Here is a 25,873-nt window from a genome sequence, read left to right as displayed (position 1 = left end):
TTTTTCAACGGGGAGGGGGGCTACCGGCACCACTTTTTTTACAGATAGAGGGAAAATAAAATATAATTGATATTTTTGAACCCAAGGTAACGACTTTGATGGAAATCAAAGGTATAACGATGATAATTAATGCTCTATAGACCCCCCCACCCCCACCCCCATGAAAATAATCACGACAGATAATTGATTAATCAATTTTTAAAAAAATTTTGTGTGATTGGTCAGAATGAAGTTAGACCATAAGTCACACTTTGAACCGTAAATGAAAGATTTAAATGAAAAATGGGAATATAAATTTTGTGTATTGGGAATCGAAGTGTGACGTCACAATTACGTCGCAGCTCATTTTTGCCGGATTTCACGTTCTCATTTGGTCCCAAACAAAACTGTAATCCCATAAGAAACCACGTAAAAATGGTATGCTTGTCGTTCAAATTGACACTTGTTGATAAAAAACTTATTTAAAACAAAAATTCAGACTTTCTAACGTATCATATTATAAAACGAGCTTTTTTTAACACAACATTTCAAAGAAAATTAAAACTGAAAAGTAGCAAATTTACATGCAATCTTATGGAACGCTTCCGCAGGTTAGGATCAAATGAGATTGTTTACTTACGCACGTTTTCCAATAGGTAAATTAGGGGCACTAGCTACAAACGATAAATAACTGAAGGTGATTTTCTTTGGGCCTTATACAAAAGTTTGTAAGAAGTGAAATTTTTGCATTATGATTTCATAAACACAAAAATCTAGACTTAAATGAGTAATTGGAATTATAACTAAATGCACGCACTTTTCGAAACTCATCAGAGATTCCGTACAGTAAAACTCCGAGCTAACCAAAAAAATAGTGATTGAAGAGTATAAACTCACCAGTAAAAGCAGAAGGTATAGAAGTAAGAAATTGTTTTTGGCTTCTAACAGGAACCCCTGTATCTGGATCTTGCATCTCTTGCACCAGCCCCTCCATCTATAGAAAACAGAAATTAAAATTAAAATACATACACGAATATCCTCCATACGCATAATTCCAAATTGGTTACTTAAAATAGGTACCTATATTGCTAAAACAACATAACCTAAAATACTTAGGTAAATATCCTAATAATGAGTGACATTCGCTCATCATCAAAGGTCAATACGAGACTTTTGCAACAAATAGGTAGGAAGGTAGTAGGTACACATTGTAATGTAGATATATACCGAAAACGTTAAAAATTGGACACCATTTTCTACAAATTGTTGTAAAATTCAATTACTTTATCAATCAATTTTTTGTTGATTGCAATTTAATCTTCGTCTACCCCGTTTTAATTTGATTTTTGTCCAAAGCCCTAAAAACAATCAATATTAACCAGCCATGCAAAATGTTTAGGTAATTATAACGTAAACCCGCGCGTTTATCATCGAACAATAAAATACTAATTCATCTCTAATAACAAAATAAATTATTTCACCGTTTAGAACGATGAGGCAATTTACCAAAAAGGGCCAGATAAAAGGTTAAACTATCCAAATACCCAATACGAAAAGAGATATATAAACCACCTTGATGGTTAAATAAAATGAAAAAAATTTCCACAGTACCTATTAAAAATTCTATGCGTCTATGCGGGGTTAGTATACACACATATAAATTAAAAGAAAAGAGGCTCGTTCTCGTTTTGAAATGAAAACGGAGCTTAATAGCTTCTAAGGGCCTTTTACACTGAGATATATTTATACACTACGTCTTCGCGATTATGCTTGTGAAAAAAATTAAACAATACCGATAAATACTTTTTGACAACACTTTTTTTTTTAAATTATAAATTACTTCGAATAGTTGTTATCGTTCAACAAATATGTAGGTACAGTCGACTATTTATAGACAAAACGAAAAATTTCGTCGCGATGTTTTGTCGTAGGTAAGTGAGAAAAATAAACCATTCGCTCGGTAGGATATGAAATGAAAAAATGTGACAAAATTTCAGATGAATTTTTATAGTCTGTATGAACTTATTACGGTGTCATACAATTTGTGGAGATATATTCTGCACATTACGATGATGCTGTTACAAGCACATCTCCATGTATAGGTCTCACATATGCTAGCTACCAACTTGAGGTCTAGCAGTACCTAGCTTCTGAGAGCTTCATAGGTACCTGGCGACTTACCGCCTCGTTACCTATTTTTCGGACACTGAGTGTAATTACGAATACCACACAGACATTTACCTTAAGATTATTTTTCTTACGAAATAATAACACATCTTCAGTTGTAATTCTATGTATTGTATTCAAGTACATAATTACAACTTACTCAAGCTATATTATTTATACTGGCCTGTACAGTATTACGGAAAGAGAGAGATGGCATTTTATGCCTTAGAAAGTGCAAAGCACATCACCACAGGGAATAGGGAACAATACACGGATGTGGGAAGGTCCATATATGTTACTCATTAAGATGAGATTTGCAATAAGGATCCTCGGATGTTTTACGTAATAACTCCTGGACCCGAGTGCATCTGAACGACTCTATCAACGTAACTGGAACACAGAACATATTCGAAATAGATCACTTGCTTCACCAGTTCATATTTCGTATATGACTGGACTTGTGCTACTAATTTAGTCCATTAGATTTACGCAAATAGCATGGTATAGGTGGTCCTATACCATCTCCGGAACATTGATATCCGATGTTTTATCATCGGGAGTCGCCAAATGACTGGTTTCTCTAGCGTATGTTCTCTCGTTACGAAGTATAGAGTGAACTAATCCGCTAGGTGTCGTATTACGAAACTATCTTTAATGTTGGCTAGAGGCAGAACGAATTTCTCTCGCATACGCGACTGAAAATGCATCACAATCTGTCTCTACATATGCCCCGAGTTTGTGTAATGGCATAGTGTTTACATAAATTCTCAAATTAAGAGATGATTGCGATCTCCTCTTCTTCTGCCCCGAATTATGTCAACATTTGGTTATTACGCTTGAACATGGACCTTCCGAGAAATGAATGAATGGATAAAATGGAAACTGTACTAGGTAAAAACATATTAAAATACATAATTTGTAAAATAAAAAAAATAAAAAAAAATAGATAACACTGCTTACTGATAAGAGAGAAGAAAAAAAAAAAAATTTTACAATGCTTCTTGCTTAAAAGATAAAATAATAAATAGTACAAGTATGTGTTTTACGAAATTTTTGAATTATTTGCAACTAATAATGTGTTTCTGTTTTTCTGTTTCAGGTTTCTATCTTGATGGTGGATAATATCTTGGATTAATCTTCATTTCAGTTGAAACCATTTGTGAACAATCATTACGGGAAGTATATTTCTCTTGTGTTACGCAATGTGAAATGTTTGAATACTTTGTGTCAAATTGTTTCATAGGATCAGAAGATTTTCGAAATGGTTCAATGTGTGAATTTTTATTCGGTGAGGAATGGAATAAGACCCAGGATCAGTTCTAGAATGATATGTTGTATCATTGTCGGCGCTTCGTTTTCACCTTTTTCAATTGGAGTGGATCGGTCAAGTATGGATTCTGCTTGTCTTACGTATGTTACTGTTTCCTGTCTTTCATGTGCTGTTCTTTGTAGCCAATCTCGTAATTTAGAACCTTGATCCTTAAACTCTTTTAACAGGATTGGAGGTAATATCACTATTGTTTCAGCTCCTTTGCGTTCCAAAGTATTTATTAATCGTAAATACTGAGATTTTAATTTTTCTTCACAGGTCCCATCCATGAGGTCTTTGTGGCCTACCGACATTATTATACCTCGCGTTGATTTTAGAAGGTGTTTGTCAATATTGCGTTCGAGTTGGTCAACGGAGATGTTTGGCTGTATGAAGTCATTAAATTTCATTGCATCTACATAACTGGGATCTGCTTTTACGGCTGTGTGGACAATTTGTTGGATTGCTCCATCTCCAATCATGAAATGATTTTGAATCAAGAAGATTGTTTCAGAACCACCATTTCCAACTGTCATTGAAAAACTTCTGAGAAATAGATGATCTTTGATCGGGCGTATGTTATTGTATACTTCTTTTGGTGCTCTGTTCATTAGCGGGTAACTGAAATTTTCCAGCTCTTTTCGAAATAAAGTGTAGTTAATCGGTAAATATACTGTTTGAGCTCTTTTTTCTGCATAGGTATCTATTGTTATCGAGTTACGTAAATGTTTGATTGTCTTAATCGCCGCAAATTGTCCAGGTTTAGGGTAACATTTAGAAGATGGATAAATCATCAGAGATTCATAGCGTTTCGAGTTGCGTCTTTCGTAATCTTGTTTTCTTAATTCATGTCTTCTGTTATATCCTAATGGTGTTCTCGGTATGCGTGTTGAATATCGATAGCTAGAATAATTTGGTTTTACGTATGGTCGTTTGTATACCGGAGACGTAGGGCGAATACGTGTGATTGTTGATTTAGTTGGAGATTTGCTACGTGGCGGTGTTATTAATTTTTTGCGTTCTGGTGATTTTTTCTTCGGTGACAACTGTTTACGATCATTACTGCTTTGTCTTATTTTAATTATAGTACTGTTCGCTTTTTTAGTAATTGGAGATTTATCTTTTGTTCTTTGTTTTATAGGTGATAATTCTTGGATGTCTTCTTTTGCTATCTTCGAGTTCGTTGATTTTTTATCTTCATCAGACATGCATTCATATGAAGGGGTAAAATTCATCTCAAGCATTTCTCCGTCGTCATCAGTACGATTATTCTCTTCGGACAACGGTGAGTCATGTTTAATTCCCTCGAGTTTCGGTGCTGGTGTTGAAAATTCTACTGTTTTTGTGATTGCTTTCAGGTCAATAATCTTTTGAATACTTTGTTTAGCTTTATTATTGATGCGTTGAATTTCTATTTCTTGTGATGTATTTGTTTTACGTAATTCTTGATTTTCTTCTTCTAGTTCTTTGATTCGACTTACGAGGAAAGATGGTGTGTTACGAAATTCATCTATCATGGTAATTTGCTTCATGTTACCTTTTACGAAATAATGAGTGTCTGGTTGGATTTCTTGGTCACATCTAGGGAATACGCATTTTACAGCACCAGGTGGAGCAATATCTATTACGTCTTTCAAACACTGCAGGTGATACAGATGCGTGCACGTGGTTGCTACGAGAGGATTTTCTATTTGCTCGACGATCGGGGGCTCAGCCAGTGATTGATTACATGATGAGCAAGACACGATATTCACTATTCTGCTATCCATTTTCTGTCAACATCATGGGTATTCGTTAAATTTCGTGTATTTTGTATTACATTAATTTTCATGCTGTTTTGTGTAATTTTTACTGTTACAAATGAATCTGTACTTACGGAAATTGTTGATGTAAATAAATGGAATTGTTTTGATGTAAATTTTCTTTTACTTACGCCACTAGAGAAAATTTTACTCGTATTTCGTGCTTCACTGTTGTCGATGCTGAGTAGAAATGTAGCAAAATATTTCTTGAAGATTATACAATCAGCCGGTTATCGTTGGGAATACCCATTTTAGGTTTTTGTTAACAGATGAAGCTGCTCTGACTAGTTGGGCTTTTGCCTTTTACCCTTCTATGATATTAAATAAGAACTATAGCGTGTTTTAGCGATAGTTTTTTATTTTTTATTTTCATATGTAAATTACGTGAACAAATGATTATTTTTAATTACGGCTGAGTAAAATAGAAATAAACGGAATATAATCTTCTTTCTTATAATTACGATAACGGTACACCTAAAGTTACATCAATAACTCTACTTGAATGTTTTACGTAAAATGAAAATTGAGTATTCAAGCATCGAGAAATATCAATTAATCTGACGTATCTTGTTTTCTGAGATGTATTACAAAAATTTCATTAGTAGAATTTTTCGCTGCTGTGTACGTGATACGCAATATGTAGGATTATGTCTAGGTATGCCATGAACACTGGGAAAGGGTTGCCGTTCTCATCAATATACCTTGGGACTGGATATTTGGTATCGATCTCATCCACGCATTCTGCATATTTGATCCATATGTTTGAGTATTTTCCCGCTAATGTTTTAAGCCATTGATTGTATGTGATTGTTCTTTGTCTAAATCTGCGTGTTTCCTTCGTTGCATAACTGGTATATTGCGGTATAATTAATAAGCGTTTGCATCCTTTTTCGATTAGTACGGAAATCAGCTGTCTCATGTTATTCATCGCGTGTTTTACATTTTTTTCTTTTCGTAAGTCATGGGCTCCTGCTGACACAATTACTCCTTCCGTAACGATTTTTAGATGATCTTTTATGTTCCTCTTTAGTAATGGTGTAGAAACCATGGCTCCCATAAATTTGCTTTTTACGCATTGTGTTTTACGAAATTTGCTTATGGCATCTCTTACCAATCCTAGAGCTAAACTGTCACCGATAACCATGAATTTATTCAGCATGTATACGATTTCACCATTTGGGAGGTGTTTTACAATTCGGATATGGTTCCATTTTTCGATGATCTTGAATGTATTGCTTAAATCTTGAGGTAAAGGTTCATTAAAAGTAAAACCACTTTTTCTGCATTCCTCATGTAGGTACTTCGTTGTTATGTCGACTGGTAATCGTATTTGGTTTCCGTTATGTACTTCAAAATCTAATTCCATGATGGTTGGTCTTCTTTTTAAAATGGTGAGAGCTGGGTATGATGGTGTGATCAGTTTATCTTCGGCTTCATTCTGAATTAAATCTGCGTCGTTGTCTTCTTCTGGTTTGACTTCAATTGTTTCTAGCTTCTCGTTGATCGGTTTCAATTTCTTTTCATCGTTTGATTTGTCGACCGTGTCATTGTTTTGTTGTTTGGATGTTTTACGCAAGGATCTACTTTCGTGGTGTATGCCAGTGGATGTAGATGGTTGAGAGTTATTAATATCGAAGGTAGAATTTTCATTCGTCGCAATTTTGGTTTTTAAGAAGTCAATGACGTTTTGAAGGTTTGTTATTTCTCCTTGTTGTTTACGTAGCTTGTTTTCCTGTTTCTCGATTTCAGCTTTGGCAGCTTGTAGTTCTTGCTGTAGTGATGAAATTTTCAGCTTGAATCGATTCATCTCAGTTGACACCGAAATCGTTTCTATCTCAATGGATTTTAAATTTTCGAAATTATATGTCTTTACGCAATCGTGGACTTTGCACTGTACTGTTTGTTTCTCTATTTTTCCATCTATTTCTAGTAATAATCTTCTTTTTGCGCAGGTTTCGTGCATTGTATGTAGGCATTCCGGATTTATCAATATCTTTGGTTTCGACGGTTGACCTAACAATATTTCATCGCACATGATGCACTTCGGAACTGGGATTTCACGGGCTATTAGAATTACGTCGCTGTTGTCCGATCCTTCGCTGGATATAGTGCTCATGTTGACTTGATTTGTTCAACACTAAAACACACGTGTGTTGTTCAGAATAATTTCTAGTAATTATGATGAAGTACTGTGATAGTAATTATTACCTGTCGTTAATCGGGAAGATTTGAATTTTCAGAAACAGTTTCAGAGATTGATCGTAAAATTTGTACTGAATAAGTCACGTTTTCGCAAATTAAACACTTTTCGTATTCATAAAATCTTTCGTAACTTTGCAATGTATAAGATAATTTCATAATCTGATGAAGTGTGTTTACCATCTATTTTAGCTGGTCACTAACGATGTGGTGCTGTTTTCTTCGCATCTATTTTGGCTTTATTCATGCGGATGTTGTGTAGCGAATTCTTTCCAATGAAAAATGAAAATAAAAAAAATGTTTGATCTTGTAGTAAATAACATGAATCACTTGTAATAACGCAATTTTATTCTTCTAAAACGATGAAAACAAATGAAAACTTCTCTTATTCTCTAGGTATTGATAACAAATAATGAAACTAGAATCTTCTTCTTATTCTCTAAATTACAGTGATAAGATTTATTCGACCAACGAAGCCCAGAACGTTCTTTGATGTTTTACGTAAATCTTCTGGAATGAGGTTAAATTGATTGATGGTTTACGAAAATATAATGAACGAATATACTATCGGCGGATTACTTCTTCCTTTGGGTTGATGTTTTACGAAAAATTTTAGTTACTCTGTTTCTTCTGTATGTAGGAAGTTCGCCATTTCAGCTATCATTTCCAGATATGCTGGAAATAGAGGGAAAGCGTTTGCTTTTCGATCAATGTATGTCGGCGTGTTGTATATTCTTGATATGTCTTCGGCGTAGGCTGCGTACTCGATTGTTACGTTATTATACCTTCCTGCTAAGCTGCTTAACCACTGATTGTATAGGATGGTTTTGTTTTTGATCGCAGCTGTTTCTTTCGTCGCCGTTGTATAGTATTGTGGTACTAATAGAATGCGTCTTGCACCCTTTTTAACCAATAAAGTGAGGAGCTGGCGCATATTGTTAATTACGTATAGAAACTTTCGTTGCTGCCTTAGATCGTGAGCGCCTGCCGATACTGCAACATTTTCTGGCATTTGTTTTACGCAAAATTCTATGTTACTCTTGAACATAGCCGTCGATACAAATGCTCCTCCTAATGCACTTTCTTCATATCGTCTTTTCGGTACCGTGTCAAAAATGGCTTCTCTAATGGCTCCATACAATAGCCCGTCTGCTATGGTAAGGAAATTGTTTAGGAAGTACAGTTGTGTTTGGTTGTGCTCGTAAATTCTCACGTAATGATATTGTCTCACTGGTCGGTATTGAATGTTCGACGGTATTAGTGGCCAATCGAAGTGCTGGTTTTTTGCGTCACACTCTTTCATCAATTCTCTAGTCGTTAGGACTACTGGCTGTTTCACTTTTTGGCCGTTGTGTATGAAGAGGTTATCCCAGAAGAGTACATTTCGTCTTGGTAAAATCATCTCTTGGGTTCTATTTTTCTCGTAATCAAGAACTTCGGTGTAATCTTCATTATCAAAGTCTTTATAATTATCCGAGTCCTTTGGCTCGTATAACAGTTCTTCCAACGTTGGTTTTTTATTTTCTCGTTTTATAGTGTCTGCTGATTGCGCATCGTGTTTATCGGTTGGTGTTTTACGTAATAAGTCTTCTTCGTGCATATATCCACTCGATGTGGAAGGTATGTTCGAAATATCTACCGGAATGCCATTAAAATTGAACGTGGAATTAAAAGTTGATGTTTTCACATTTTCCTTCTGATTCGATATCGTGATGTTCCCGTTCTTCTCTAGTGTAATTTCTCTTCGTTCCACTGTCCGCTGGTTGGTTCTTACCGTACCATCGAGATTGTATGTATTACGCAAGCCGGTAGTTTTCAATTCATTCTCCATTTGTTGGCATCGAAACTCAGAATCATAAAGTCTTTTTGATAAGTCTTTATAATATTCTTCTTGACGATCGTAGTCTCTTTTAGTTTCTTCGTATAACCCTTGCCAATGTTGGATCTGTATTTGATGTTCTTGTAGATTTTCAGTTAAAGTGGTAATCCGTTCGTTGGCATTGTTTAGATTGCTTTGGAGTAAACTATTCGCCGTAACGTACGCTCCAATCGCTGTTGGTATTGATACTGTAGATATATTTATCGTTTTGTAGTCGATGAAACGATTCGGGACTCGACATTTTTCACCGTTGTTGCCTTTAGGAGCTCCACATAATATTTCTAGCTCTTTATATACTCCCGAGACATATCGGATCGATGCTTCCTTCGCACATTGGAGATGGACTAAGTGTTTGCACCGTAGACTGATTGCCGTTACTTCTCGATGTCTGTCGCCCGCTAATATTTTATCGCAGATTGTACAGTTGGGTATTGGTGTATCGTAGAACGATTGATCACGTTCTTCTTCCATTGTTTTACGAAAATTATTCTTTGGCGATCTGTAACACGTGTTTTTTAACGTAAGATATCTGGTCTACTGATATTATCAACATTGCTAGTTTTAAACAGCTTACCTTTCGTATTTTCCTACTGGATGTTTTTCTACAATTAATCTTGCTACTTCTGCATAAATTCCTCCACTTTAAATATGTTTTACTGAAATACTTTCATAATAAACTTTGACATACCGTGTCACTTCAAAATTTTAACATTTGTTGATAAGCTGTAACGTTAGATAGTCTCGAGTGTGGCTGATGTGTTGCCGGTTTAACGTCTACTTTGACAACTATCTGTGGATGTGGTGCATCATTTTTTCGAAAATTGATTAAACTGACGAACGCGTTGTACTTCTTTATTTGAATAATGTGCATAGTTGGGTTATGTTTTACTAAATTAGATGAATCACTTCTTATACAATAGCTGATATTCACAAAATAACATTGATTTCTTTCCAATAAAAGAACGAACAAAAAATAAAACAAATAACGGTAAATTATACATAGTTCATTACATTGATACGGATAACGATATTTGAACATATCAAAATGGAATGTTTTACGCAATTATTGGATGTCTTGAGCCAGGTAGTACAAAAATTCGAAGTAAGCCGGGTAGATGGGGAATGGATTCTTGTGGTGATCTATATAAGCTGGAATGTCATATTTCCTGAATATTTTCTCAGCGATTCCGATGTATTTAATTTCAGCTCCTTTAATTCTAGTAGCTGTGTTCTTTAACCAATGGTTGAATAATCTTGTTCGATTCATTATAGGGTTTATGCTTTCCACACGATGTGTTACGTAAGTTGGTATAATTAGGATATTAGTCGTCCCTCTTTTAATCATCATTTTGATAAGTTGAGTCACATTATTAAACGTTGAATTGATATCCGATTCCATGCGTAGGTCGTGAGATCCGAAGGATAATAAGATCTTGCGTGGTGTTCGTTGATTCATAAACATTTCTATGTGGCGTTTAACTAACGGTGTCGAAAAGAACGGGCCGGTGAAAGCACTGTTGGCTACTTCAAATCTATCAGATTTTTCTCCCACTATGGGTTGTCGAATCATGCCATATAGAAAACTGTCGCCAATAACCATATGGTCATTTAGAAAATAGCATTGAGTAGTTTTGCTGCTGCGGCGTGTTTGGTCATATAATTTTACGTATGCAAATGTTTTCCGTAACTCAAAGTCCTTTGCATCTTCGTTACCGATATCCTGGCCCAGTGACCATCCTTGTTGATTACATCGTTTGTATAAAGCCTTTAGCGTGAATTCAACGGGTATGTTGATGATTGTTCTGTCATGTATTACAAAATCAGCATCGAATTGCACGTTCCATTGTGGTAGCGGTTCTTGGTCATCAACTTCATCGAGTAAGAATTCATGTCGTATTTGGTCGTACTCGGATATCAAAGTTTCATTAGTTACTGGTTTTTTATTTTGGTAATTTTCGTCATAGTGTGAGACTTGATTCGAATCGTTGTGTCGCATTCTTTTGCATTCGTTTTGAGTTTCATGCCGATCACCTTCTTCCGTACCCTGTTGATTATTTGAAAATCTTCTCTTTTCTGCGTTAGTGTGCTTCTTAGGGTTAACATCGTACGAATAGTTTTGCCAATGTGGTTGAGCGTTTCTCTCAGCTTCACGTCTCTTTCTAGGGTCTCGAGTGGATTCTTTCTTAAAAGATTGATCGTTTCGTGATCTTTGGATCGTTGACGCTGTGTTACGGTATGTTTTCTCTTCTCGATCTCGTTTTTCGGGAAAGGGTTTATCGAATGGTTTTAGTTCACTTCGAATTTCTTCGTATTCTTTTGATGTTTGGGTTTCTCGTGATTGTGGTAGTTTTCTATCCGGAAATGGTTTTGAGAATGGTTTAAGATCTTCTCGTTCATCGGAGGTTCCGCTCGAGGTAGATGTTTTACGAAATGGGTTGCGTTTTTTACGTGCAGCATCGTCTTCCTCGATTTTTTTCCGTAAGTTTAAGTTGTCTTCCTTTTTATTTACATTAGACCAATGCCTGTCGTCTGTTGAGGGTTTGCGGTGTTTTATTCCTTCAAGTATGCCGTTTAGTCTAGCTACAGTAAGCTCATGTTCGTGTATCTGTTGGTCCTTAATTGTTATTTGTTTTACGTAAACCGCGATTGCATTCTCTTCATCTTCGCATTTGAGATTGATCGTGATCAAGTCGTCGTTCGAAAATGGTTTTTTGCAATGGTCATCGAAACACTTTACTATCGGGAAGCGTTCCTTTCCGTCACAGCTTATGTATACGTATCGCTTTATGCATTTTGTGTGCATTACATGACCGCAGATTTTGCTTGCTACTGTGTCCTCGCCATTGGTCAGTATTCGTGAACAGACTACACAAAATGGAATGAGGATTCTCACTTTGTCTTCCTGTTAAATGAAAATTTATTTCAGTATTCTGTACTGATTAAATTCAAAGTGTGTTTCGTAAACTTTTGACTTACTTCAGGGCTACTCATCAGGTCGATAATTTCATCGTTACTCTTTTGACTTTTTCCTTTCCTGGACATTTTGATTAACAGGGAGAAATCTGCTTTTAATTCAATTTAAATTTTATCACCAGTACTTTAAACCATTACGCAAATAATTCATTGAAAGATAGCATAAGTTCCATGACAACAACCATTTTGAACTTAAAATAGCTTACTCGTCTTTTCTTGAACAAAAAGAAACTTTATCGCTACATGTGTTTCAGCCGGTAGGGGGCGTGGCTTACGTTACCTGTGTTCGAGTCACGTACGCATAAATAATTATCACGAGGTTTGAAACGTAAACAAAAATTTATTCTCTGTTTAAAATTAACACATACTCTTCTCAGTTTTTTAAGGTTATTAAAATTGTGCAGACATAATAAAATAAATTTGATATGATGTTTTACGAAATAAATCTAATTGTTAGTTTATATTCCATTTTCGATAACAACAACTGCTTGTTTCTTCCTCTGGAATTGTTTTACTGGAATCTTCATTGGAATAACTCGGCCAGGTAGGAGAATGTCTCGATGTAGCTTTTTCGATTAAAAATACGGTTGTCTTCGGGTATATTTTGGTCGATTATATTTTCTACTGTTTGCAGATATATAATGGATCCGTTGTTATTTAATTCCCTGATACGCTCACGAACGTTTCTTCGTAGCAGCGAATTTAGATCAAGTCGATTGGAACATTGCGTTGGCATAAGGTATACTTTCTGTACGCCACGGTATTCTAAATGGTCAATTGCTCTTTTAATGTTTGCAAGCGTTTGATCTTCGGTTTGGTTTTCGGTGAGATCGAATTCACCAAATGACAACAGTACGGTCGATGGAAGTGTCTTTACGAAGATATTCAAATTCATTAGGAACGAGTTGATTGTCATTCTGTATTGAGAAAGTTCATTGTTTTCCCAATAAGATTGGGCAGCATTGTATGAATCCAGTGATCGATATACTAGATCATGACTAGCTGCATCGCCGAGTATGAGGACACCGTTCAAGAAGTATGTATCTATTCCTCTTGCTTTGCCGTTGGTACAAGTGTATCGAGTTAAGCTGGTCTGGAAATTCTCTCTAACGTATATTTCATCTGTTTTCAGGTGATCTTCTATGTCTTGGCATAAATGGATGTTTTTCGCAATTAATCCATTCAATAGTTCTACCATGACTTCAGGAAGTCCTGTTTTCTTACGTAGGATAGCAATGATATCGCATTTCGGGATGGACCGGTGATGAGTAAATGTTTCGATGACGGAATTCTTTCGCAATTCGATGGTGAGTTTTTCAATTTCTTTTCGAAGCTGTGGAATGGTTTCTCGATTTTTCAAGTTTAATTCGGATCTTAAATCGTTGCATTCTTCTGTTAGGTTACGGTTGGTTGTTCGTAACTGGTGGTTCGTATTTTCCATGTCTGCTAATTGTCGGTGTAGGCGAGCAATCTGCCCTATATAATTAGCTCTGGATCCGCGTAATAGAAGGTCTGCGTACACAAATTTTACTTCTACGTAATTTTGAGCCAGAAGTAGTGTTCCTGTGCAGTCTTGTTTTACGCAATGGTAGACCACTAAGGCATCGTGTTCAAGGTTTCCGTAAGTTTCTTCTACACAGCTTCGATGAGCGGTGTGTCCGCATGTGTAAGCTTTAATCACCGGTGTGTTTTCCGTGTAACTCTTTAAACAGATAGAGCAGGCTGGAACGGCAAAGTAGCTAGATGGTTCATATACGTTCATTTTGGATTATCTATTGAGAAAATATCATCATGTGTTAATCCATGTGGTGTGAGTTCGATTGATTTATCTGAGTAAGTGTTTCTTACCTTCTTCACGTTCGTATGAGATGTTTAACGAAATTTTGTTTTGTAGCGTTTGACGTTGACTTGCTTGCGGATATTTTACGGAATGTGCACTATTTTCACTGGATAACTTTTGCGAAAACGAAATTATTACGTTGCTGAATTATACGGCAGTTTCTTTTCCGCGGAAACGACGATAATGTCTAATTGCCCACTCTGTGTGTGTTGGTGCGTAATTCCAATCAGTTTCAAATGATTTAGTGAACGTTTCACGCTGCGTTTCACTCAATATTTCCAGTATTATAGAATTCATTGTCAGTTTTTTCTTTGTTAAACGTGGATTAATTCTGATAATGGCGTTATCTTCGTCATAATTTATCGCTGAATTGCGTTTACGCAGGTTATAACGTTGTTCTGCTTCTCGTTTAACTGATTCACGTTCTTTTACATCCGGAATCGTTTTTTCCAGGGTAGTTTCGAAATCTTTTTGTTCATTAGTTGACAATGAAGTTTTCAATTTTCTTCTGATTTTATCGTATTCGGATTGTTTACGTCTCTTTTTATCAGCCACTTTTTTATCATATTCTTCATTTACGAAATTTTCGAGTAAATCTTTATGTTTCCAGAATGCAAGAATTTTTTGATGTAGAGAGCGTTTATCAAATTTCGATCGGAGTTTAGGCTCCTTTCTAAATGCCTCAAGTTGATGTAACGTGAGGTAAGTTACTATTTGTCTTACGCTAATGAGTGTTCTGTCTTTCTTTTCTTTCAGATTTTGTATTTCGTAACAATTTCTGCCTGCCCTCTTCACAATCGCATATGGCCCATTCTGTTTGACATAAAGTTTAGCGGAAGCAAGTTTATCTGCTGATGATTGACGATGATTCGTAATCATCACCAGTTCACCAGGTTTGTGTAAACGTAGATCACCTCTTTTCTCATTGAACTTCTGTTCATCGTTTTGATGTTTAATCGCTCTTTTTTCTTTATTCAGATGGATTAATGCCTGGTGGTATGACATTAGGTCTATTCGAGCCGTGTCAACTTCTTCCGTATATACAGCCTTTCTTGCAAGTTGATCCGCAGTGAAGTTTCCGTAATCAGTTTTTCGAGCGTAGGTATGACATAAATGGAATTCATCAAACTGTTGTTTCAATTTAATTATTTCTTCGAAGATCTCTTTGTGATGTACAGGTTTTCCGGAATTATTTTTCCATTTGTTTTCTACCCATCGATCACATTCAGAGTTGATTGCTAATGTGACATATTGAGAATCCGTGAAAATCATTAGTTTCGTAACTCCATGGGTAATCATAGTTTCCATAGCAATTTTAAGTGCCATGATCTCTGCTAAATTGTTAGTATTCGTGTAATTTGGGTGGTTGATTCTTTCAGAAATGTTCTTCGATCCTTCCGGATGCCAACAGATTCCGATACCAGCAATTGCATCTTCGTCACCGTTGTTTGCACAAGCTCCATCTACCCAAACCCATACGTGACCATCGGATGCTGTATAGACGTCGTTTAACATATCTAATTTCGTAGATTTAAGTTCTTCTATCGTGATAGATGGTACTTGTTTGTTTCTGGCAGTTTTACGTAATTCCTTTAGCTCATAGTGAGCATTAATCGGGACTCGGTCGATAGGTAGGTTCAAAACAAAATCGTTAATTTCCCAAAGGTCATTAGGTAGAATGCCGACTTCGTTAGGGCAATTGTTGATTTCGTCTTCGACTTCTTTAGTGTAGTGATGCCATCCTTCATGGGAATACGCTCCTCTACAGTCAAAATTGATTTTTAGTCGTAAGCGTTCTCCGATCATTCTCATTGATCGTTCAACTGGGTTGGACTGTGGGTTATAGGGTGTTGAATTACCTACGGTGATTTTTTGTTTTGTAAGGGTTTGATTCCAAAGTGAATTACGAAATTGAACAGCATTGTCTGTATTGATTTTTCTGATTTTGTACCCTAAATCCTTGATGTTATTGATTATGTTTAACATGCAGTCTGCGACTGTTTCTTGTTTTATGTCTAACATAAGCTGTAACCAAATTTTTCCGGAGAAAATATCTTTTGCTACTAAGAGGTATTTAGGTTCATTTGAACTGTTTGCAATCGGTCCTAGGATATCTACAGATAATACGTCAGCTAGGCAATGTGCTTCTACAAATGAAAATTCTACCGGTTTCTTTATTCCATAGGATTTGTTTGATTTACATGCTAGGCAGGCACTGGTCAGGTATCGAGCATAATGTTTTGAATTTGATGAATAATAAAATCTTCGGAAAATTTGGGTCAACTTGTTGGCACCAACATGTCCAAAAACATCATGTATATACATCATCGTGTCTGCGAATAGTTCATCGGGAAGTACTGGTACAATTGAATCATCCTTATATCTGAACATTAGGAATTCTCTACCATTGATTTCGTGTATCTCGTATCTTTTAGCTAATTGTCCTTTTGCAAGACGTTCTCTTTTTGTGAGTTCTGAATCGGGTGTTCTTAACTTACGTGTAATTTTCATGCAATTCGGATCTCTCTTCTGCATAACATCGATTTTGTCTAAACTGCTGAGCAGTTTGTCGACGATTTTCTCTTGATGTGTGTCTACTTGTGTTACGAAATTGATAACGTTGATGCTGTTCAAAGTCAATTCAGGAGCTTGAATTCCAAACCACCGTTTATGTTTTTTTCGCAAATCATATATCAAGTTGTAACAATTGAGTTGAGTGATCCAAATAGCAGCTTTCCTGTGTACTTCGGCTATGACCTCGAATTGTGAAACAATTGATTTCAAATCACTTCTAACATGGATGGTCCTTCCATGTAACCAAAGCTGCAACTTTTTGATAGTTTTCGCAAGATTGTACATTTCTCGTTCTATGAGAGTGTATGACTTTTGGTGTTCTTTGAATGAAAAACTAGAAAACATTACTATTTCGTCTTGACCTTCGAACGTTTGGTATAAAACTGCATTCATAGCATCAGGTGAAGTATAGGTATCGAGCCATAGATCAATTCCGTTTCGGGGGGATTTTAGAGCAAAATTTTCCGTGTATTTTTCTTTAAGTAATTCAAAAGCTTCTTCCTGCTCCTTGCCCCAGTGGAATGTTACGCCTTTTTCCGTCAACTTGTACAAATTACGTAGTATCTGCTGATAGCAGGGGATAAACCGCCTATAGAGTCCGGTTAACCCTATTAATTCAAGCACTTCTGTGGCATTCTTTAATTCAAACTTACCAGTTTTCTTATTAGTATGCTTTTCGATATACTCCATGAATTTGGCAATTTTCTTCGATTGTTTCTTGATAATGCCAGCTTCTAAATCAAAACCTAAATGGTCGATTTGTTTACGGAAAAATGTTGACTTAGTTGCGTTCAACTTCAGTCCATTCGCTCTTAATTTCTTGAATGTGTCTTCTAATAACGATAACATTTCTTCGAAAGTTTTACATCGGAGTAAAATATCATCGACGTACTTGGTTAGTCCATCTTTGTCTGGTATTACGTGGTTAATGAGTTTTACGAAATATGCTGAAGATATTTTGAGTCCATACGGTAGACGTATGAATTGGTAGACACGCCCATCGATTTGGAAAGCGCAATATTTACGAAAAGATTCTTCAAGCACGATTTGCCAGAAACCAGCAACGAAATCTAACGAACTGAAAAACTTGGCTTCTGGGTATTCTGTGAGTATCCTATCTAGTAATCCAGCTTCGTTGTAATCTTCTTCTAGAATTGGGTTTAGGTCCACAGGATTTAGACATATTCGCATGTCACCATTTTTCTTGATGTTAATTACGATAGGATTAATAAATTTAGAATTGGATGGTTCAATTACGTTTGTTGCAAGCATGATTTGGATTTCTTTCTTGATGGCTTCCATCATCTTTTTAGATGGATTGTATTTACCGCTTCGATAAACTATCTTGTTTTGCGGAATATTGAACACCAATTTAGATTTCTTTCCTTTATAACGACCTGGAAACTTGCTAAAAATGTCTTTGTAAGGTGATAGGATATTGTATGCATAGTCAGCTTGTTGTTGAGTTAATCGTTGTTCTGATACTGCTTCGTCCAGGTCGGCTTTTAATTTCTTAATAAATGTTTCAGGTCCAGTATCTTTAACGCCATCGGGTAAAGAGTAGAATCTGCGAGCGGTGTCAGCTCGGTTCAAAATGGCATACATTTCGTCAACATATTGCGATCCCATCGTAACGTTGTTAATTGCAAGTTTGTCTGCATATTCGTGGAATTGTAGAATTGGGATATTTTCGATGTCGTGTTCGGGGGTAGGTTGACACTCGGCTATCTGATCCCTCATTTTGGCTACTATTCCAAGTTGTATCATGGTTTGTGACCCAATTAAACATACTTGGTTACATTCCTTGATTATATAAAATGGTATTTTTAAATGATGTTTTCCAAATTTCATTCTAGGTACGATTATATATTCCGAGGTGGTTACCACTTGTTTGTTCGCCATCATGCATTGAACTGGTTCGTGTAATTCTAAAAAGTCAAGCTCGCTTGAATGTTCTCGTATCAATCTTAGCGCTGTTTCTTCAGATATAACGTTAAGGACTGCCCCAGTGTCAAGTTGGGTTGGGAAGTCCGTTTCACCAATTTGGAGATTGACTACGCACGTTTGTGGCATCATCCGTCGCTGTATTAATTGAGAAACTACCGAAGGAGTTTCATCGTTGCTCAGAGTTGAATTTTTTATTAAATCAGGTTCGTAGTAAGGACTGTTCGTGAATATTTGGTTGATTGTGCAGGTAGCATAATCTTCCATCTGATTGATAACTTTCTCTAACCCATTTGCCCCAGGGTATTCTCTCGCACTCAAGTAATCTCGTAAAAATAATTGATAGGCTCGATAAACGAATGAAGATAGTAAATCTTTCTTGTTCACGGTGTAATAATCAAATTTGGTTGTATGTCTACTGAGTGCTACTATTGCATGGGGCAAGCTATCATAGATCGACAAGTGTTCTTTCTGCAGTCTTACTACTATTATATGATCATTTTGTTTGCCTTGAAACTCATGAATTGTGTTCACGCAAAACTTTTCTTTTTCCAGTGCAGCTTTCTCCTGCTGTGTGTACACTAAGTACTGAGCTCCTGCTACTCGCGGTAATTGATCGAGGTTTACGAAATCGTGCAGTGACATTTCAGAATGTACTTTTGACGTGGTTGTCATCCCTCTGTCATACATATCGGATAATACTGCACAGGTGGTTAACGTGCAACGATGTGATACAGTTAAGTATTCAATTTTATCAATTAATTGTTGATGTACGTTTTGGTATAACGTATCACGTAATGGCGATCTGTTTATGTACTGGATTTGATGTCCATCTCCGATGAGTATCACTTCTTTTACTTTCGATTTTGCAATAGCTAAAATAATTTCACCGAAATGTACCAACATGGCTTCGTCGATGATAAGTCGTTTATATTGTTGATCGCTACTATGCATTAAGTACGAATCGATGGTGCGGTAATTTTTAACTACATCTTGATTTTCTATGTCTAGGTTGCGTAATTTACATAAACGAGTACGAAAATCTTTACATCCTTCCTTCGTTGGAAATAATACCAAATCTGTTCCATCAGTGTTTACGTGTTTGAGTATGTATGTGGTTTTTCCACATCCAGCCACACCTTGGACCATTTTGGTTGATGGCATTACGAAATCATCGAATGAAATGTTTTTGCATTGTAGGTATAAATCCAGGTCACTTAATATTTTGGTATCTTTGGTAACAATAAGCATATCTGAAGATAAATTCGAAGCATCTTCCACCTCAGAAGTTTGAATTAATTTGTTTCCATCATGTGCATACTTGTGATCAGGAACTGCATCTTTTGGCAAGTGAGTAAATATTCCTGATGGAACATCGTAAATTCCAATTTCATTGTTATTGTAATCTAATATTTTTTCAATATCATCTTCTGATGTGTTTAACAGTTTCGTATGGATGGCCTTAGTTCTATGATGAATCGACATATAGGTGTGGTACCAGATTGCAAGCTGTTCCTTTGCAGCGTTGTACGCAATTTCCTCTTTCGAAATGGCTTCAATTTTTGGTGGTCGGAAATCGATTACAATGGAATCAAGGTGTGTATCATTGGGTGATACTGATTTTTCTGAATTTGTTTGATCCGTGGTGATTATTTTTTCAGGTGCCAACATCGAGGTGTTTTCCGTACGGTCAAGTAGATCAGTTTCATCGAATACTGTATTACGTAAAATTTCGGACTTCTCCAACTCATTAGCAATAACATTTTTAATGTTGTTTAGCTTGTGTTGGGCAGCTTCTTCCGTTTCATCTAGTGTTGGGGAAGACGGTATTTCCTCTGGCATTTTGATTTTACGGTTATCCAACGGGGGAGATTTAGCACTTTTCGGGTGGCTGTCTAACACAATGTTTACAAACGTTTCGATGAATCTTTCTTTCATTGCATTATTTGGTAAATAGTTGCCAGCATTATTTGCATAAAATTTCTTAAAATCAGGTACTACATTATGATGGCGGTCTTCCTTTATTACATACTGAGTCTTAATTTTAGGATGAGGTTTTAAACAGGTGAATATCAGCGATGGTTCAATCACTAAACGGAGGTTGTGTTTTTTTGATAAAGCATAGAAGATTCTTTGAAAAGCATACCATCGAGTGACTGGAACATGGTTACGTTGATCTTTCGTAGGTAATACTAGCGGGAAGGCTAATATTATGTCCTCGAATCCTTTTTCAATCAATTCTAAGATAATTGCATCAGCATATTTAATGAATTGTTGGTAGTCAACGTAGTTACTGTTAAGTTCTTTTTGACCAAAAGATATAACGGCGTGATAACGGTGTTTGAATCGTGTTTTACGCAATGCTTGGAGTAAGCTATATGCAGATACATTATCAATTAGACATAGTCGGTCAGTTTCGCAGTTTGCTATGTCGAACAGATAAGAGGCCAAAGTGTCACCTATCATTTGGTATTCGGTAATCGGGAACTTTGACCTATATACGTCGACGGAGTTTAAATATTCAACAACTGTTCCGCCTCCTCCTCGTCTTCGTCTGGAGGTATTGAAATCTCTAGACCATCCTCGTTTTTTGAATCCTCATCTTGTTGTTGCGTGAAATCCACTAGGATGTTGTTCAATGCTCCTGCATATAATGCTTGTAATTGTTCTTGAGTTAAAGAATTCAAAAGTGGTTGTTGTTTCTGATAATTTCCACGTTGGCCAGATGAAGTGCCTGCCCCAGCGTTTGTATCCTGTGTTGAAGTTCCATTGTTTTGTTTTCCTTTCCCACTATTTTCTAGACTCTGATTTAAATTTCTACCTCTCGGGTTGTTGCGACCATTATTTTGGTACCGGCCAGCTGGGGTAGATTGAAAAGGTGTGGCGTTGGGCCTCGGGGTACTATTCATCGGTACAGAGCGTTTCGTGAGCTCCTTAATTCGTGCACCTAAATTCTGGATGTTTTTAGTTACGCCCAAATCAAAATGATGTTTCATATCGTCGTCTATTTTCAATTGAATAGTAGAGATTATAGTACAATCGGGAAATTCTGCATCACATAATGTTTTGAACCATTTTTGTAGTTCAAAAGCCCATTTAATCGAATTTACTTTCGTAAGTTGTGTCATGATGAAGTACATCTTGGCATTCTCTTGTTGAGTAGTATTCCATAATGTTTGAATGAATGATGTTCTTAAATTGTAATAAGTCTTGATCTCACCGTTAAGGCCCATTAAGCTTTCCTTCCAATTTTTTCCTGCATCGCTTAGTACTAAGGCCTTGAAAAATTCAACGTATTGAGCTTCGGAAGCTCCTTTAGTAGACATGGCTCCTTCGAACTCATAAATAAATTGCATGACATGATAAAGGTTTGAATTAATATGTTTGATGCCTTGATCCGAGAGTTGTTTTGTCTTGATGTAAATATTGGGTTCTTTGGAAAAATATAAGTCATATCTGAGTATCCGTTGTCTACGTGGTACATTGATGGGTATATATTGGTGTCGATTTCCTAATTGGAAAGGTACCACAATTTCATTTCCTTTCTCGTCACGAGGGGGAAAATCCTCTAATTGATCGTCAACGGCATTAGTAGGATCACATGTTAACATGGTTTGTCCGGTTATCATCCCCGTCATGTTGGTGTTCATAGCAGTATAATTTGGTGGTGGATATTGCGTAAAATTTGGCTGGGGATGATCCGAAGTTTGGTTTACGGAATGAGAATTAGATTGTGGTCCATTGGTAGAGCCTACATTGAATTGGACGTGTGGGGTTGCTTGCCCCATTTGTTGATTATTAGTCGGTTGTTGTACATGGTGTGATTGTACATTCCTTTGATCCGACATCTGTTGATTAAAATGTTGGGCTTCACAAAATTTCTCATACATCGGGTTGACTTTTTCATCCAATTTTTCGAGTGCAGTCCATGTTTCTCCGACACAGTCTTTCAACTTTGTGACTCCTTCTACCCCTTGTATACATGTATTCATGCAAGTAAACAGGGCATCTCTGATTTGGATTTGCTTTTGATGAAACGATAGAAATTGTTCCCGAATGTGTCGACACTCAGTAGCCATAGAGGCTTGCATGTTCTTATAACATTTATCCATTTGAGCTGGTTGGTTCACTACATAGTCATTCATGTCATCACGAGATTTTGTTAATTGGATTTCGAGGTTTTTTATGCGATTTTGAAGATCAGTTATCGCTTCACGGCGTGCAGTTTCGTTTTCGATCGCCCATTTAATATGGTCTTTATGTGCAACTGCTTCGGGATCTTCCGGAATTGCATTTTCCGCGTCCTTGACGAATTCTTTTTCATGATTGATAGGCGTAAAGTCATATATACGTATATGACGTTGGCTCTGAGTAGCCACTGATAAAATTTGGTGGACGTTTACTTGCTTCGTAATCTCACTCCCTATCATGTTACCAACGTTCGGGTCATCGTCTATTTGCAAGTTAAATGAAGAATCGTCTACGTTTTCTTGCTCATTGATCTGAGGCATGGTACGTATAGGTGAAACATTAGGACCTCCAAAAAGGCCTGACATTCTTTGAGTGGAAGTAGCTACTGATTGTTGCAAATCATTTTGCAGGTTGTTCATAATTTGTTCATTACGACCTACTTGATTGGTTGGATAGATAAGCTGATGGCCTTGGGGAGTAGTTTTCGGTAGTTTCTTCGTACGTAAATTTGTAGCAATATTTTTTAGATGTTTCATTTGGGGACTTTCCGTGGTATTAATTGCTGCAAGTTTGGCCATTTGTCGAGCGTAAGCCCTTGTGCTTTGATGAAAACGTGGTTCCACAGGACCGGTGTTCTTACCTTTGTGGGTTGTAGCGGTTAGGTTCGATAGCCCAGCAGTGTTTTGCTGTAGATTGCCATTATTTGGAACACCATTTTGGTTTACGACAGGTTGTTGGCTAAGTAACAAGGGGTTCGTTTGAATCATTGCCGTAAAGAAATCCGAAGGAGGATTGTTCTGATTTGCTTGTGACATTGCTTGAACATTCAGTGATCTATTCAGATCTGACTGAGGTGGGTTAGAATTCACCAAGTTTCCTTGTACCGGAACAGTATGATTCAAATTTGGATTTTGTCCATTTTGAACTGGTGGGGTTGTGCCCCAAATCGAAGGGATCGGATGAAATAAATGATAATTATTCGGTGGTGCATTTGCCTGAGGTGCAGTCGGGACTGGATTCGGAACGAGCATTTGTCCTGTTGAAGCAGGAGTAGTACCAGTTTGATTCACAAAAGGAGTACTTTGAAAGATACTCGCTTGCCCGTTGGTAGGTCCACCTTGCTGAGTAGGATGAGGATTCATATTTTCAAAAATAGAATCTAACGAGACACTGCAATTGACTATCGTTGATGTCTTCCGATAAGCAGGATACCAAGTTTATTGCGTAAAATTTACGTTTGGCTAACGCCTGTTTTACGATAAACTAGATGGTGGAATTATTACGAAATAACACGTTTGGCTAACGTCTGTATTTACATAATAAATTAACTGCTTGAATAATTAAAATTATTCACACAGGAACGAGGGAATATTTCAAAATATTCACTTGATGAAAATTGCCTAAGCAACGCTTGATGATAACAGAAATGGAACACCTTCTCATAGCAGAGAAAATAAACATATGAACTCCGTATCGTTGCTTGGTTCGCTAGCTGGTACCATCGATGAAAAATAGGTATGGTGGGAGTAGATAACCTTCCCTTCCTCTTTGCACTTCGAAATAATGAGCTCAGATGGTCTAGCCTCGTAATAATACATCGTACATATCCGTTCGATAAATTTTACATTGTACAGTGTATTTTATTTTCAGCCAAAAACCTGCTCCAATACTCTTATTGTTTGAGAGTGTTATCTGAACAAGTTTCATAACGAATTGGCTGTTTTACGTAATATATCGCTGACGAGTAGGTATTACCTACCTCACGTTGCTGATTACACATGAAATAAATAGGTAACATTTCAACACGTTTTGAACATGCAACGTGTATCATATTACGCGAATGACCTTCAATAATCCATCTGAATTGAATTGCGAAATTACCTCTGCAGTAGGTTCTTACGAAATCTTTTCTTCTGGAATATCTTCGGATAATTCCTTAAATTTAATCTTCTTATAACTATTTCTTCTTATAAATAGACACGAACACGTACATTGAATAAAAATGTGTCCCATGCAAAAATAGGTATGAGCAGATGAGTAGGTAGGCGCTTCTGCCTGAAGTTGATATTTTCAGGAGTGTTGAAATTACGAAATATTCACTGGAATTATTCTGGAACAGTGTTTCAACACTTCGCGCCCACCCGGGGGCGCCAAATGTGGAGATATATTCTGCACATTACGATGATGCTGTTACAAGCACATCTCCATGTATAGGTCTCACATATGCTAGCTACCAACTTGAGGTCTAGCAGTACCTAGCTTCTGAGAGCTTCATAGGTACCTGGCGACTTACCGCCTCGTTACCTATTTTTCGGACACTGAGTGTAATTACGAATACCACACAGACATTTACCTTAAGATTATTTTTCTTACGAAATAATAACACATCTTCAGTTGTAATTCTATGTATTGTATTCAAGTACATAATTACAACTTACTCAAGCTATATTATTTATACTGGCCTGTACAGTATTACGGAAAGAGAGAGATGGCATTTTATGCCTTAGAAAGTGCAAAGCACATCACCACAGGGAATAGGGAACAATACACGGATGTGGGAAGGTCCATATATGTTACTCATTAAGATGAGATTTGCAATAAGGATCCTCGGATGTTTTACGTAATAACTCCTGGACCCGAGTGCATCTGAACGACTCTATCAACGTAACTGGAACACAGAACATATTCGAAATAGATCACTTGCTTCACCAGTTCATATTTCGTATATGACTGGACTTGTGCTACTAATTTAGTCCATTAGATTTACGCAAATAGCATGGTATAGGTGGTCCTATACCATCTCCGGAACATTGATATCCGATGTTTTATCATCGGGAGTCGCCAAATGACTGGTTTCTCTAGCGTATGTTCTCTCGTTACGAAGTATAGAGTGAACTAATCCGCTAGGTGTCGTATTACGAAACTATCTTTAATGTTGGCTAGAGGCAGAACGAATTTCTCTCGCATACGCGACTGAAAATGCATCACAATCTGTCTCTACAAATTGGTATCACTTA

General features: G+C 36.7%; 1 protein-coding gene across 2 annotated transcripts in view; it reads right to left on the bottom strand.

Moving 5' to 3' along the window:
* LOC135832710 (regulator of G-protein signaling 7) overlaps nucleotides 1–25,873 on the bottom strand; it is an 89,281-nt gene that overhangs the window by 37,601 nt on the left and 25,807 nt on the right. For both annotated transcript variants that reach the window (XM_065346151.1, XM_065346155.1), the window contains exon 3: nucleotides 877–973. In XM_065346151.1, coding sequence (XP_065202223.1) covers nucleotides 877–973 — 97 coding nt within the window. The remainder of the gene's footprint in view (nucleotides 1–876; nucleotides 974–25,873) is intronic.

Source organism: Planococcus citri, chromosome 1 (genome assembly GCF_950023065.1).
Source record: "Planococcus citri chromosome 1, ihPlaCitr1.1, whole genome shotgun sequence".
Classification (NCBI taxonomy): Eukaryota; Metazoa; Arthropoda; class Insecta; order Hemiptera; family Pseudococcidae; genus Planococcus; species Planococcus citri.
Note: the sequence above shows the minus strand (reverse complement) of the source record. Positions and strands in the feature narration are given on the sequence as shown.